This window comes from Podarcis muralis, chromosome 2, assembly GCF_964188315.1.
Source record: "Podarcis muralis chromosome 2, rPodMur119.hap1.1, whole genome shotgun sequence".
Classification (NCBI taxonomy): domain Eukaryota; kingdom Metazoa; phylum Chordata; class Lepidosauria; order Squamata; family Lacertidae; genus Podarcis; species Podarcis muralis.
The window spans coordinates 122,289,607-122,305,438 of record NC_135656.1 but is presented as its reverse complement, the minus strand read 5'-3'; the positions used below and the strand labels follow the sequence as shown (position 1 = coordinate 122,305,438).

The following is a 15,832-nucleotide window of genomic DNA, read 5'->3' as shown; positions in this document are numbered from 1 at the left end:
TGAGTCCAAAATGACTCCCAGGCTATGCACCTGGTCCTTTAGGGGCACAGTTACCCCATTCAAGACCAGGGAATCCCCCACACCAACCCGCTCCCTGTCCCCCAAAAACAGTACTTATTCTTGTCAGGATTCAACCTCAGTCTGTTAGCCGCCATCCATCCTCCAACCGCCTCCAGGCACTCACACAGGACCTTCACCGCCTTCACTGGTTCTGATTTAAAGGAGAGGTAGAGCTGGGTGTCATCTGCGTACTGATGAACACCCAGTCCAAACCCCCTGATGATCTCTCCCAGCGGCTTCATATAGATATTAAAAAGCATGGGGGAGAGGACAGAACCCTGAGGCACCCCACAAGTGAGAGCCCAGGGGTCTGAACACTCATCCCCCCCACCACTTTCTGGACATGGCCCAGGAGGAAGGAGCGGAACCACTGTATAACAGTGCCCCCAGCTCCCAGCCCCTCTAGACGGTCCAGAAGGATGTTATGGTCAATGGTGTCAAAGGCCGCTGAGAGATCCAGCAGAACTAGGAAACAGCTCTCACCTTTGTCCCTAGCCCGCCGAAGATCATCAACCAGCGCGACCAAGGCAGTTTCAGTCCCATGGTGAGACCTGAATCCCGATTGGAAGGGATCCAAATGGTCCGTTTCCTCCAGGCGTGCAACCACCCGCTCAATCACCTTGCCCAAGAATGGAAGATTTGAGACTGGGCGATAGTTGGCCAAATTGGCCGGGTCTAAAGATGTTTTTTTATGAAGCGGTTTAATGACCGCCTCTTTCAGCGGGTCTGGGAAGGCTCCCTCACAGAGGGAAGCATTCACCACCCCGCAGAGCCCATCGCCCAGCCCTTCCCGGCTCGCTTTTATCAGCCAGGATGGGCAAGGATCAAGGAGACAGGTGGTCGGTTTCACTTTTCCAAGCAGCCTGTCCACATCCTCGGAGGTAACAGATTGGAATTGATCCCATGTAACAGGACCAGACAGAACTCTAGCACTCTCCCGCCCTGGCCCTGCTCCCACGGTGGAGTCTACCTCCTTCTGAATCTGAGCGATTTTATCTGCAAAAAAAATTGCAAAAGCATTGCAGGAGATCTTGGGGTCCCTACCAGGCCCCGGTGGTACAGGTGGTTCCGATAGATTGCGAACCACCTGAAAAAGTCTCCTGCTGCTGTTTTCTGCAGATGCAATGGAGGCGGCGAAGAAGGCCCTCTTCGCCGTTGCCAGTGCCACTTGGTAGGCTCGACATTGAGCTCTAGCCCGTGTCCGGTCTGATTCAGAATGAGTTTTCCGCCACCGGCGCTCTAGCCGTCTCAACGATTGTTTCATCACCCTCAGCTCCGGGGGAAACCACGGGGCTGTCCAGGCTCCATGCAATCGGAGAGGGCGCTTCGGAGCCAGACAGTCAATAGCCCTGGTTAACTCCGCATTCCAGCGTGCCACCAGGGAATCAGCTGAAAGGCCATCAACTTGGGATAAAGCATCCCCTACCACTCTCTGGAAGCCAATTGGATCCATTAAATGGCGGGGGCAGACCATCCGAATCGGTCCCACCTCCCTGCAGAGGGGAAGGGTTGCGGAGAAGTCCAGTTGCACCAGGAAGTGATCTGACCATGGCACTTCTTTTGTTTCCCTTTTAGTTAGTGTCAGATCACCAACATCCATAGAGGTGAACACCAAGTCTAAGGCATGTCCATGGCTATGAGTTGGGCCAAACTTATTCAGGGACAGCCCTATGGAGGCCATGCTTTCCACGAAGTCCCGAGCGGCCCCTTGTAAGGTCGTGTCGGCATGGATGTTAAAATCCCCCAGGACAACCAAGCTAGGTGTCTCCAGGAGCATATCCGCCACGACCTGAAGCAGCTCGGGCAGGGAATCCTTGGTGCAGCGGGGAGGTCGGTACACCAGTAGGAATCCTGTACTGCCCCTATTGCCCAACTTCCAGAACATGCACTCAGAGAACTGGGTCTTCCCAATAGGACGCCTGGTGCAGACTAATGACTTCCTAAAAATCACTGCAACCCCCCCTCCCCGCCCACATGACCTGGGTTGCTGTGCGTAAGAGATAGGTTTATTGTAGCTGTGAGAGATGGAATAACAACAGGAAAACCCCCAGAAACCCAGAAGACAAAAGTCAGAGATTGCTGTGTATTACAATGAGTGAAATAAGTATTTGCTCCCCTATCAACCAGCCAGATGTCAGGCTATCAACCAGCCAGATGTCACTGCGCAGCAATCCCTCTTGCTGTTCCGGCTTCTGAGATTCAGAATTTTTTCCCCTTGTTTTCCTCCTCCAAAAACTAGGTGCGTCTTGTGGTCTGGTGCGTCTTATAGAGCAAAAAATACGGTAATCAATTCCAGACTTTTAAAAAAACTCCTAAAACAGCAATTTAACATGAATTTTACTATCTAACGAGACCATTGATCCATAAAATGAAAGCAGTAATCAACGTACTGTACTATAAAAGAAAGAAGACAGTACTTTAGATTAAAATTAAAATTATTATTTTTTCTTACCTGCACTGATGTTAGACACTGTTTGGATGGGAGGGCTTTTATACATTGCCGCAGTCACACGATCAATCAAAAACGAACAACAAGCCACAGTCACACACAAAAAGCCAAATAAAAACGCAATTTCTTTTAGCAAAAACAAAAGCACCAGATATAAGCTCCAAATATCACCTCAGAACACTGCAAACTGGAAATGGAAGGCTTTAATTACAATGGGGGGGGCGCGCAAATTAGCAGCGGAACAGTGAAAACAGAAGGAGGAAGGCTTTGATTACAATGCAAGGGGACACAAATTAGTGCAACAATGGAAACAGAAGCTCCTCAGCATGCTCGGCTTCCGAAGCAAAGTTCACAAACTGGAACACTGACTTCCAGGTTTGCAGCATTTGAGTTCAAAGTTGTTCAGGAACTAAGCTGTTAGAAAACCGAGGTACCACTGTATACAGATATGGTTGCCATATATCCAGAATTGTAAGCAGCGTCTGGGTGGAAATTGCTGAAATGTCCAGGAAAATCTGGACGTATGGCAGCCCATGTTGCAAGTGCAGATTTCGGCAAACTTCACTTGAAATAGATATGCCCGACTTCCGTGTTGGCGCCTCCGGTAATGGCGGAATTTCTCTTATCGGGAGGAATTTGCCTCGTGGAAATTCGGGTCTGGCCGCCACAGCGAAGACGGAGACCCACTAAAAATCACAGGCGGGTGAAGCCTGTGAACGTGGGATTCGGCTGGCACCTTCTGCGCCTCCCCTACTCGCGGGGAAATCCGGTTTTGGGGATCCGGAGCGACGTGGGGTGAGCGGCGTGGTGCTTCAAATTGATTACTTCTTCCACGGAGCGAAGCCGGATAGCTGTTGCTGGAGAGTGCTGACTTTTTCCTGTGGACAATTTGATCTTAAAGCAACTACCCGTGAGTAGAGCGGAGAATTGGATTTTTAAATGTCTTAATTTGGTGTCGAAATGGGGAGGTCCAAAACAGGAAGTCCACCTTCCCCTTTTGTAAATAGATTGAAGCAATGAGGATGCAAGCTGAAGTCGCAGAAAGTCTATTGTAAAGGACTAAATTTCCATCAGTAAAAAATACTAAACCCCCTTGGTGGCAGGAGAAGAGGGGGGAAAGTTTTGGACTGAATATACCTGCAGGAGAGAGTGAACAGAGTTAAAATACCACCGCTCCAATCCTGGAAACGGGCTGCCAGCAGGACTGACGTGCTTTAGAATGCTTATTGACTGTGACTAGAACGTTCACTGACAGCTAGCTAAATAAAAGAAATACATTGTTTCCATTGTCTCCGCCTGCGTTTAAAAAGGAGTAAAAGTAACTGAAAATTGAAACTAACTTTATTGTTTGAACTGTGTCTAAAAGGACCAATACAAATAGAAACTGTTTCCCTCTAGAGGAAGCCTTTGAAACTGTTACAAGAGCTGAGCTGGGGGAATTTCCAGCTGCAAGATAAAAAGCTGTGAGATTCTGGGACTGACCTTGAATCGGTTAAGAATGTCGACAGAAGAGGCCTTAGTGGTTGTATTAAGTAAGATAAACGACTCACTGGAACAGCTTAACAAGAAGGTGGATGTGGTAACTACCAAAATCGATAATTTGGGACAAAAAGTGAACATCAATACAGAAACTATTCAGAAATTGATACAGGAATCTACTTTGACATGGCAAACTGCTGCGGAGAAGGCCAGGGAGAAAGTTGCTGTTGTTGAACCTAAAGTAACACAACTGGAGAGAGAGAGAGTCCCAGCCTTACGGATGCAACTTGATGATCACAAGTTGATGCCTTCTATGATTGAATTTAAAGAAAATCAGATTTCGAGGATCAGAGCTCTACCTGAACTGGAGAAGGAAAGTTTGATAGATCCCCGTACACAGGGATTTGCTGATTTTTGGGACCTGGACTTGGGTCAAGAAGAGATTAAAATTGTGAGGGCCCTCAGACTTGGAGAAATTTTGAAAGACGTCCCGAAATATGTTTTGGATCTTAGTTTTAACTACGGAGATTTGGTTGCCCTGTTGAGAAGGAATAAAATCATCTCTAGGTGGGAGTTTCCCCGAGAATTACTCTTCAGGTTGATGGACTATATGGAATTTGCGGAAATGACTGGCAGAATCCGAGACCAGGGAGAAGAGACGGTGGAAGAAGATTGGAAAAAGTTTAAAGACTATTTATGGAAATATTGTAAAATTAATGAGTGTTAGAAAAATGTTGGAATGAAGCTATACGGCTTTAGTAGAAATGTTAGAAGGAATTAAGTACAAGTAGATTATTGAAGTATTAAAGGGAAAATAAGGTTAAAATATAGACAACTATATGACAGAAAATAGAGGAAGATGGAAAGGAATTGCTGAAACAATTAATAGAAGTGAAATACAAAAAGGGAGGTGTGAGGAGGTCGTCGAAACAAGTGAATGTAAGATATGATACTGAAATGGTATGATGTGTGTTCTAAATTGTTTTTGCTTTGTCTTGCTTAGTTTATTGTGTTAGTGTCGTGTTGTGTATTGTTTATACATTGTATTGTTTTTTCGTTTTTTCATCTTTTTTCTTTTCCCCCCTTCCTTTTTTCTTTTTTGTAATCTTTAAAAGTAATAAATATTTTAAAAAAATGAAATAGATATGCCCCCCCCCAGTTCCTTCAAGCCCTCCTCATAAGGCTTGGTTTCAGACCCTGGATGATCTTGATTGACTCCTCTGCATCATTTTCACGAAGTTTTCCTTTAGTGTGTAGCAAGCTGTAAATTTACTTAAATTTACTTTCCACAGTTGTTCCCATAAAGCAAAGTCAATGTTTTGTCCTACATCTCTGGCCCAGCTTCTCATTCATGATTTTATCATTTCATTCTTTGTATCCCACTCCAGTAACATTTAGATAATATTTTAACCCTGGAGCCTAATAACTCCCTTTCAAACTGTGAGTTTTGTTCTGCAAATCCGTTTTAAAAAATCTGACTTAAATGTTCCATTCAACTGATGGTAACTTGACCAGTCTCCCTCCCACCTAGAGGAAGAAGTTCCCTTTATAGGGACCCCACATACAATGAAGCAATACCACACAGCCCTAAACCTAACCTCCCAATACGTCAACCTCAATGGGTAAACTATTGGTCTGCTGTGTCAAAGTTTTACTGGACGTTTGGACAATATTGGCGAGAGCACCTGTAATCTCAGGGTCACCACTTCCCCTGGAATAAGAATCACCTCCATCCAAACCAGTAAGTATGTCTGTAATTACGACAATCTGACCAATGCCTAGACGACTTAAGCCCTATATCAGACTCCTCTCCATGGGTTCCCCCCCAAATATAGAGCATGGTCCAATCCCCTGGACATTCTCAGACATACAGAAGTCCTTCTCAAGGTCATGAAGGAATCTGAAGAGGTGATTCAAGCAACACAAAAGGAGATTTCTCCTAAAGAGCAGGAAGAACTTTCTGATAGTAAGAGCCAGCAGTGAAAAGGAACTCCCTCAGAAGGGGGTGGACTCTCCTTCATTGGAGGTATTTAAGAAGAAGTTGGATGGCCATCTGTCATGGATGCTTGAAATGATTTTTTCCTGCGTTGGCAGGTGTTGGACTAGATTCCGAATCTACCATTCTATTATTCACCATGCTGTGAGTTCTTGAATTGACTTTTTTACGAGGGAAATTTTATCTACATTCCATGCGCTGATATGCTTTCAACCCTGTATGAATTATTTGGTGGGCCATGAGAGTGGCACTCTGACTGAAACTCTTCCCACATTCCAAACACTAAGAAGATTTCTCTCTGGTGTGAATTCTGTGATGGGAAGCGAGACTGCGGCTGTGACTGAAGCTCTTTCCACATTCCAAGCACTGATAGGGTTTCTCCCCTGTATGGATTCTTTGGTGGGAAGCGAGATGTGATCTCTGACTGAAACTCTTCCCACATTCGAAGCACTGATATGGTTTCTCCCCTGTATGGATTCTTTGATGGGAAGTGAGATGATGTCTGTGACTGAAACTCTTCCCACATTCCAAGCACTGGTATGGTTTCTCCCCTGTATGGATTCTTTTATGGATTATGAGAGTGGCACTCTGACTGAAACTTTTCCCACATTCCAAGCACTGATGTGGTTTCTCTCCTTTATGAAGTTTTTGATGGGAAGTGAGACTGCTGCTCTGACTGAAGCTCGTCCCACATTCCAAGCACTGATAGGGTTTCTCCCCTGTATGAATTCTTTGATGGGAAGTGAGATATGATCTGTGACTGAAGCGCTTCCCACATTCTAAGCACTGATAGGGTTTCTCCCCTGTATGTATTCTTTGATGCGAAGTGAGACTGTCCTTTCGACTGAAGCTCTTCCCACATTCCAAGCACTGATAGGGTTTCTCCCCTGTATGAATTATTTGATGGGAAGTGAGATGGGTGCTGTGACTGAAGCTCTTCCCACATTCGAAGCACTGATATGGTTTCTTCCCTGTATGAATTCTTTGATGGGAAGTGAGACCCTGCCTGTGACTGAAGCTTTTTCCACATTCCAAACACTGAAAGGATTTCTCCCCTGAATGAATTCTTTCATGGGAAGTGAGATGGGTGCTCCTACTGAAGCTCTTTCCACATTCCAGGCACTGAAAAGGTTTCTCCCCTGTATGAATTCTTTGATGCAAAGTGAGACTGTCCTTTCGACTGAAGCTATTCCCACATTCAAAGCACTGATAGGGTTTCTCCCCTGTATGAATTCTTTGATGGGACGTGAGATGTATGCTTTGATTAAAGCTCTTTCCACATTCTAAGCACTGATAGGGTTTCTCCCCTGTATGAATTCTTTGATGGGAAGTGAGATGTGATCTGTGACTAAAGCTCTTTCCACATTCCAAGCACTGATAGGATTTCTCTCCTGTATGTATTCTTTGATGCAAAGTCAGACTGTCCTTTCGACTGAAGCTCTTCCCACATTCCAAGCACTGATAGGATTTCTCCCCTGTATGTATTCTTTGATGCAAAGTCAGACTGTCCTTTTGACTGAAGCTCTTTTCACATTCCAGGCACTGATAGGGTTTCCCCCCCCTATGAATTCTTTGATGGCGAGTGAGATGATCCTTTCGACTGAAGCTCTTTCCACATTCTCTGCAGTGATAAAATTTCTCTCCTCTGTGAATTCTTTCATGTGAAGTGAGGCTATCCCTCCGAATGAAGCTCTTTCGTTGATGGGAGGTGGACTGGGAGCTCTGGCCGATGTTCTCTCCATACTCTGAATATTTATTTGATTTCTCCGATATGTGGATTCTGTTGTGGTCCCCCTTGTTCTTCCCTTCCCATTCATCACCATCTGCAATGAAGAGAGAAGATAATTATTGCCTCAGGAAGAAATGGAGCTCCAGATTATTGAACAAGTTCCCCGCCCCCCCCAACTCACTAAGAGACTTGAGAGTGCTTTGTTTCAGCCTCAAGAGGACAGCCTTGAAGTCTAAATTAATGGCATCTTCAACCCCCCAACATTTGAGCAAGCCTGAGGGGTGCCTGACTCTATTGAAACCAATGGGTCACACTGCCAGCATACTGTGACCGGGGCACAGATGACACAGAACCATCAAACCCACCACCTGACCCCTCCCCCAGCAATGCACTGCCATGTTAGGGTAAGTCGTGCTAACTCTGCATTGCTGCCCCGGACCCTAACCCCACTCAGAGCGAAGGGGACGTGGTTCACATCCATCATTGAACAAAGTTAATGAATGCTTGTGATAGAGGAAGTTAAATGTGAGGCCTTACAATAGTTTTCACTGCCTTTGTTGGCTGGTATTAACTGACATATTGCTTGGCTTTTATCTGGGATAGATTTTATTTGGCTCAATCCTGGAATCCACCCCATATGCAAGGTCAGTCATCTCTTTGGTCAATCAAATGCAAACAGAAGCCAAAACAACAAACCTAACAGAAGTTACTTCAACTTCCCTAAAAACTCTCAAGCCCACATTTAAGAAGGCCTGGGTGGTTCAGACAAGCCTGGTCATTGTTTAAAAAGGCGTGACTAGACAAAGAATATTCACAGAGAAAACAGTTGATACCCCTCCATTCAGGGCTCACGGTGTGGATGTTACATCCCAGATGCTGTTGGTCTCCATCCAAATACTGGAGGTTCATCAAATAGAGCAGGGGTGTCCAACAGGTCGATCACGATCTACTGGTAGATCCTTGCGAGGTTTTGGTCAATCACAGTCAATCGCTGACTCCCTCCCGGATCCTCCTTCCATTGTTGGAGAATGGAAGACAGAGCTTACAAACCAAGGCTGGAGGCTGTTTTCCCCCCGGCGCTCCTTTGGTGAGTTGCTAATAAAAGCTCAACAACTTTGACCTGAACCCCTCAAAAACAGGGGTAGATCACTCCCAGTTTTTAATTCTGCGAGTAGATCGCAGTCTCTTGGAAGTTGGCCACCCCGAAATAGAGGTATGTATGGAATTTCAAAATTGATGTTTAATGAGAGGGTCCATGATCCCACAATTCTCCTCCTTGACTTCCTTACGCAAAGCTCTCTTGTCAGGATCCAGCAACGTCCGTGTCTCCTCTGAAACAAGCAGGAACATCTTCACCTGCACACTCCCCACCAGCTGTTGCCTCAATCTAAATTTGGTCTAAATTTAAACTTTTTTCTAAATCTCTTACTTCACCTTGAATCTCCTCTCATTTTCATGAGGAGACCAACTCTGTATACCGTATTTTTAGCTCCATAGGGTGCACCGGACCATAGGGCGCACCAAGTCTTTAGGGGGGAAATAAAGGGGAAAAAATGATTTCCCCCCCCCCCAGCCCCAAAGAGCAAAGAAGCTAAGACAGTGAGCGGGATCCATCCCGCTGGCTGTCTTGGCTTCCTCTTTAGTCGCGCGCAAACTCTCCAGCCGGGAGAGGCTGCGGGCGGCTTTGGCAGAAGCCAAGACAGCAAGCGGGATGGATCCCGCTAACTCTCCTGGCTTCGTTTTTAGCTGTGGGGCTGGGGCGGGGGAAGCCTGAGCTTCCCCCAACCCCAGAACAGGCAGCTATCCACAAGCCTTTTGAATGCGGCGGGAGTTCCCGCCGGGCTCCAAAGGCTTGCGGATAGCAGCCTGAAGTGTGCAGCACCAACCCCCGCTGCGCACCGACCCCTATCTCCCTCCAGGCTTCAGCGAAAGCCTGCATTCGCTCCATAGGACGCACAAACACTTCCTCTTCATTTCTGGAGGGGGAAAAGTGCGTCCGATAGAGCAAAAAATAAGGATAGTTTAATTGGTAACGTAAGATGGAAAATGACTATTACTCGCACTTAATCTAAGCCCAACGGCCACAATAGCTTTTGACTAGGAATTCAGCTATGCGAAGTTGAATGTTCTCTGTTCTCCGCTGTTTACCCTTTTTTGTTTCAATTTATACCAATTCATGAACTCAGAACTTATATACTGATCACCAACGAGGAACGACATGTTATTCCTGCAAATTTATTCTGCTAGTTTTGAGATATTCAAATGACATGAGAAGAATGAGTCTATACATTTGTATCATTTATTAGTCCTATAATCCTTGCTTTTAAAAGCAATAAAAAGTTGTTCCAAAAAGAAAAGATAATGGGGCAACACACGGAGGCCCCACCTGTAGTCATTCCTGAAATTAGGATCAGGTAATTTAAAGATTTAGGATCAGCTTCTAGTGCTGCACGATGGATCAGTGACTTGTTCTGTTGCTCTGTTCTCTCCTATCTCTCCTCCTCCCCCCGCCTAATTTAAACCAATTCATGAACTCAGAACTGATACAGTGACCACTAACGATGAACCATATGTTATAGACATTCCTGCAAATTACTTCTACTAGTTTTGAGAATCACATGAGAAGACTAAGAAGACTCAGTCTACATATTTGTATCATATATTAGTCCTATATGATCCTTGTTTTTAAAAGAAAAGGAAAAGTTATTCCTAAAAGAAAAGTAAAAGGTGAAACACAGAGGCCCCATCTGCAGTCAATCCTGACATTAGGAATAGGTAATTTAAAGAACCATGGCTTCTAGTGCTGCAAGATGGATCAGTGAGTTCTCTGACATTGGTAAGGTATTCAGAGCACAGTACTGGCAGCAGTACATCGCGGTGGCCGGTGAGCTGTGACGTATTCCTGGCTCAAATTGCCTGCAGATGTCAAAGGCGCTGGAAGGCAGGTGGAGGAGCCCAAAAAGGTACCCACCTTCTCAAACTCCATCTGCCTGCCTACCTCATCCCACCCCCAAAATGAGCAAGCTCCAGTACCTCTCCAGCCCCATCCATCCATGTCCCCATCTCCCCTCCCCTGGGACTCACCAGATCTCTTGGAAGTCCCTGGGAGGGAACGCTCAGAGGCTGTGAGGAGGGATGCAGGAGACAACCTGACCAGGTCAACTGTCCATCTTCCCCCTTCCATCCTCTCTAGGTTTACAGATTCAGTCTCTTTCATCCTTCCTGAGGAGACGAGAAGCCACCACAAGCTGCAGGGTCCTGGGAGAGAGGAAGAAACAAAGGGAGCCTCAGAGGCCCTGCAGGGATTCTCCTGCCCTAGATATCCCCCTGCTCCTAGAGAAGCACAAATGGGGCAGCCCCTTCCCAACAGAAACCCCATTTGAAACATCTCCAGTGATTCCCATTTAATCTATTTGCACCTCACCCCACTTCTTAAGGCTGGCATGGTATGCACACTAATGACCTGAGAGTAGACCCCATTGAATTCAGTGGGGCTTATGGATAGAACTTGGTGCAAAAACCAGGCACCATCCTGTCCCCAAGCCTGAAAACTGCAACCCCAGAGCATGGGCAGAAAACAGCCGAGTAGCTATTACATGTAGGTGCCCCCACGTCTCAGTGCAAGAGATGCCTTAGCAGTTGAGCTGGCTGGGCCCCAAACCTCTTTCTGCTCATCATTAGAGCTGCTGAGAGACCCTAGAAGGTTGGGAATAGGATCTGGCTCCTGCTGTTTCTTAGCCACCTCCTCATTTTCCTTATTCACGCAAAATGGAGTGATTTTTGGTTGTGCTTTCTTTAGAGAAGCTCTCTTTGGAGCAGGGCCCGTGGCACTCGGGGAGAGACCAGAAATTCTGTAACCACTCCAGGTCAACACCATCTTTTCCCTTAATTCCTTTTTTTTAAAAAAAGTACATGTTTTTATTAGGAATTCAAACATAACAATTTTAACAAAAATACATCATCTACATTATCCCCCCCACATTTCTCCCTAAAAAAGAAAAAAATCCCTCCCCACCACTAAGACTTCCCCCAGCTCCTCTCTCTGGTTTCGCAACACATAATTTTATCTGCATGTTATAAAATTGTAAAAATCCTCAATTTATCTCTATGTATTACCAATAAAGAGTTTGTAATGAAGTTGTGAAATAGAAGAAAAAGAAAAAGAGGAGGAGGAGGAGTTTGGATTTGATATCCCGCTTTATCACTACCCGAAGGAGTCTCAAAGCAGCTAACATTCTCCTTTCCCTTCCTCCCCCACAACAAAGACTCTGTGAGGTGAGTGGGGCTGAGAGACTTCAGAGAAGTGTGACTGGCCCAAGGTCACCCAGCAGCTGCAGGTGGAGGAGCGGGGAAGCGAACCCGGTTCCCCAGATTAGGTGAATACCACTCTTAACCAGAACACCACACTGGCTCTTAGCAAGTTAGAACTTTGGCTCATGCTAAAGAAGAGCATTATGGGAGAGCCAAACGCTGTAGAATTCTTGGAATGTGTATCTTCTTCTTTAATTGCAGACTTTCTGTCTCAAAGAGTGTGAATAAGTTATCTTCTCCATCTGCAGGAAGGAGGTTCCTAGCTGATTTGTAGTCTTGACACCTGGCTATCTTAGATGCCCTTTCTGTGTGAAAAAGGTTATGAAGCTTAATTTACAACTCAAAGAATCTGGTCTGGCTTCGGGAATGCTTTTCATCTTCAAGGCCTTTTGATAAACAGGATTCGGCTGTCAAGGCTCCTAACAAGCCTGAGTCATTGTTCTTCTATCTAACCATTGGCGAGTTCCTAATTAATCTAAAGAACTAATTGGCTTTTGAGTTTTGAATCCACGTGGGTTCGAAGGGGATAAAACCTAAGGAAGCCAACTTGCAATTCCCTAACATACCTTGCCATGCGAGACCACTGTCTTGCAAAGAGGACTTGCCCTGATGCCAGGGATGCGGAGAACAGTTCTGTTCCACACTTTCATTCTCCTTGTGAGTATGTTCTGTAGTTAGTGATATCGAAAAATGTTTTTATTTTCTGTTTGGGGTTTGTAAGAGGTGTGCCAACTTTTATGTTTGAATAATCTTGGTTTTTAAAAAATTCTGGAAAAAGGACTTTTCCCTGTTTCTGTCTCTAATGCCTTTCTGCCGGGGAAGCCAAACCAGTACCTGACCGCTTAGTCGCCTACCAGAGCCTGGTGGATTTCTGTCTGTGACACAGAAAAGTGACACAGTGTGGGGCAGTCTGGAAAAACTGAAGAGTAACCTCCTTCCTTAGCTTACTTTTCAGGCCTGTTCTAAGATAAGGAAGTGGGGGCAGCAAACTACTGTTTTTGTTTCTTTATGTTCTGAAAAAGTTTCGACACATCCCACACCCCTCAGCTGGGTCTTGCTGGAGTTGGAAGGCAGGCTGGAGAGGTGGGAGAGTGTGCACGAATGCTACACAAGCCCCAATACAGCTCCATCCATCCATGTCCCCATCTCCCCTCCCCTGGGACTCACCAGATCTCTCAGAGGCCCCTGGGAGGGAACGCTCAGAGGCTGTGGGGAGGGATGCAGGAGACAACCTGACCAGGTCAACTGTCCATCTTCCCCCTTCCATCCTCTCTAGGTTTACAGATTCAGTCTCTTTCATCCTTCCTGAGGGGTCGAGAAGCCACCACAAGCTGCAGGGTCCTGGGAGAGAGGAAGAAACAAAGGGAGCCTCAGAGGCCCTGCAGGGATTCTGCTGCCCTAGATATTCCCCTGCCCCTGGAGAAGCACAAATGGGGCAGCCCCTTCCCAACAGAAACCCCATTTGAAACATCTCAGGTGATTCCAACTTAATCTGTTTGCACCTCACCCCACTTCTTAAGGCTGGCATGGTATTCACAGTAGTGACTGAGAGTGGACCCCATTGAACTCAGTGGGGCTTATGGATAGAACTTGGTGCAAAAACCAGGCACCATCCTGTCCCCAAGCCTGAAAACTGCAACCCCAGAGCATGGGCAGAATACAGCCGAGTAGCTATTACATATAGGTGCACCCACGTCTCAGTGCAAGAGATGCCTTAGCAGTTGAGCTGGCTGGGCCCCAAACCTCTTTCTTCTCATCATTAGAGCTGCTGAGAGACCCTAGAAGGTTGGGAATAGGATCTGGCTCCTGCTGTTTCTTAGCCACCTCCTCATTTTCCTTATTCACGCAAAATGGAGTGATTTTTGGTTGTGCTTTCTTTAGAGAAGCTCTCTTTGGAGCAGGGCCCGTGGCATTTGGGGAGAGACCAGAAATTCTGTAACCACTCCAGGTCAACACCATCTTTTCCCTTAATTCCATATCATGTTTCCTTATACCATTTGTAGCAACTTCTGTGTCATTCACTTAGTGTTCTGCAGAATGCGGAGGCTAGACTGGTGTCTGGGAGTGGCTGCTGGAACCATGTAAGACCGCTCCGAAAGGATCTACTTTCAAAGTGTTGGTGCTTTAAAACCCTCAACGGCCTTGGCCTAGGATACCCGAAGGAGCATCTCCACCCCCATCGTTCAGCCTGGACCCTGAGGTCCAGCACCAAGGGCCTTCTGGCGGTTCCCTCAGTGCAAGAAGAGAAGTTACAGGGAAGCAGGCTGAGGGCCTTCTTGGTAGTGGCTCCCTCCCTGTGGAACACGCTCCCATCAGATGTCAAGGAGATGAGTAACTATGTAAACTTAAGAAGACACCTGAAGGCAGCCCTGTATATTATATGTGCTGGAAGCCGCCCAGAGTGTCTGGGAAAACCCAGTCAACTGGGTAGCAGATAAATATTATTATTATTCACACAGGATGCTGATTGCGGCGGCAGCTTCACTCCAGTGCCTTGCCAGGGCAGGAGGGGCTTGGTCTTCCTAAAAATATTGATCTGAGCAAGGCTGGATGCAGCTCCTGCTCCCAAAAGCTTGCATCCTGGATAGCTTACTTGGTAGAGCAGGAGACTCTTAATTCCAAGGTCACAGGTTCAGTCCCCAAGTCGGGCAAAAGATTCCTGCATTGCCGGGGGTTGGACTAGATGACCGCCATGGTCCCTTCCAATTCTACAATTCTAAGAGTGGCACATGCCAGTCTGTGCACTTGCTCAGCTGGGAGGGGGCAGATGTTTAGCTGCTGATCCATCACAAGGTTGGAAACCAGATCTCACCCGGCCCTAGGGACTCCTCCCAAGAATCCTGGGAGCCAGAATTGGTTCAGGACCCTGAGAGGTGCAAGGAGACAGCTTCAGCCCTGCTGCCCAAAGACTGCAATTCCCAGAGTGGTCACCAATCCACCCTTCTTGCCAGGGAACTCTGGGAATTGTAGTTGGGTAGATAGTCTCCCCACTTGGGGGGGGGGGGCTGCATCTCCCCACTCCACAGGGCTTCTCCTTCCACGGATTCCTTCGTTGCTTCTCTATGTTATGAAATGCGACTTTCCCCTCAGTCTGAAGGGGCCTTATTTGCATGCCCTCTTTTTGTTGCCCCAAAGAAGAGAGTTGCAGACCTGCTGGACACTCAGCCCCTCCCTGGCTTGGCAGAGAGGAATTGGGGGCAGGACTTGGGGGTCTTCCCCCCCCCCCATGCATGAGCTGAGCGGGGGACCCCTTGCCTCCCCCCTTGCAGCCCTGGGACCCCCTTCTCCCCGCTGCACCCCAAGGGGGAAGAGAGAAGAGACTCACCGGATTCCAGGAGGGGCACCGAGGAAGTTTTTGCAAAGCAGAGAGAACAAAGCAGCCTCCTCTTTGCTGGCAGGAAGGGACTGGGCAGGGAGGGGCTTCTGCTCGGGAGGACCTTGCCCCCCCACCGCCCTCCCCTTCCTGTCCTCTCTAGGAATCCCGCTCTGCTCCTTTTAACCCTTGGCAAGCCGAGGGCGCCCAGACCGCCCCTCCCTCCCTCCCTCTCCCTGCTTGCTTCTGCGCTCTAGGGGCTGCCCTCCCTTCTCCATCTGGGCCAAGGACTCTGCATCAAGGGCCCCTGGGGGTGCAGGGCAGGGGAGCATCTCTTGGCCCTCCAGGGAAAGAGAAACGTGTGTGGGGGGGGGGGGGAAACTTCCAAGGAGACCCTGCAGGTCCCCAACATCGCAGCCGGATCCCACGTACCCTGCCGGTGGGTCCCAGGGAAGGCGCTTCCAGGAAAGGCCCTTTAACATTCAATTATTGAGT

General features: G+C 47.2%; 1 protein-coding gene across 1 annotated transcript; it reads right to left on the bottom strand.

Moving 5' to 3' along the window:
• Nucleotides 1–2,697: 2,697 nt before the first annotated feature.
• On the bottom strand, nucleotides 2,698–15,488 carry LOC144326632 (uncharacterized). Its single transcript, XM_077923226.1, is given in 5 exon segments — nucleotides 2,698–6,492; nucleotides 6,495–7,807; nucleotides 10,798–10,971; nucleotides 13,192–13,365; nucleotides 15,350–15,488. Coding segments are annotated over 4 exon segments (1,944 nt in total). The 5' UTR covers nucleotides 13,325–13,365; nucleotides 15,350–15,488; the 3' UTR covers nucleotides 2,698–6,168.
• Between the last annotated feature and the right edge of the window lie 344 nt (nucleotides 15,489–15,832).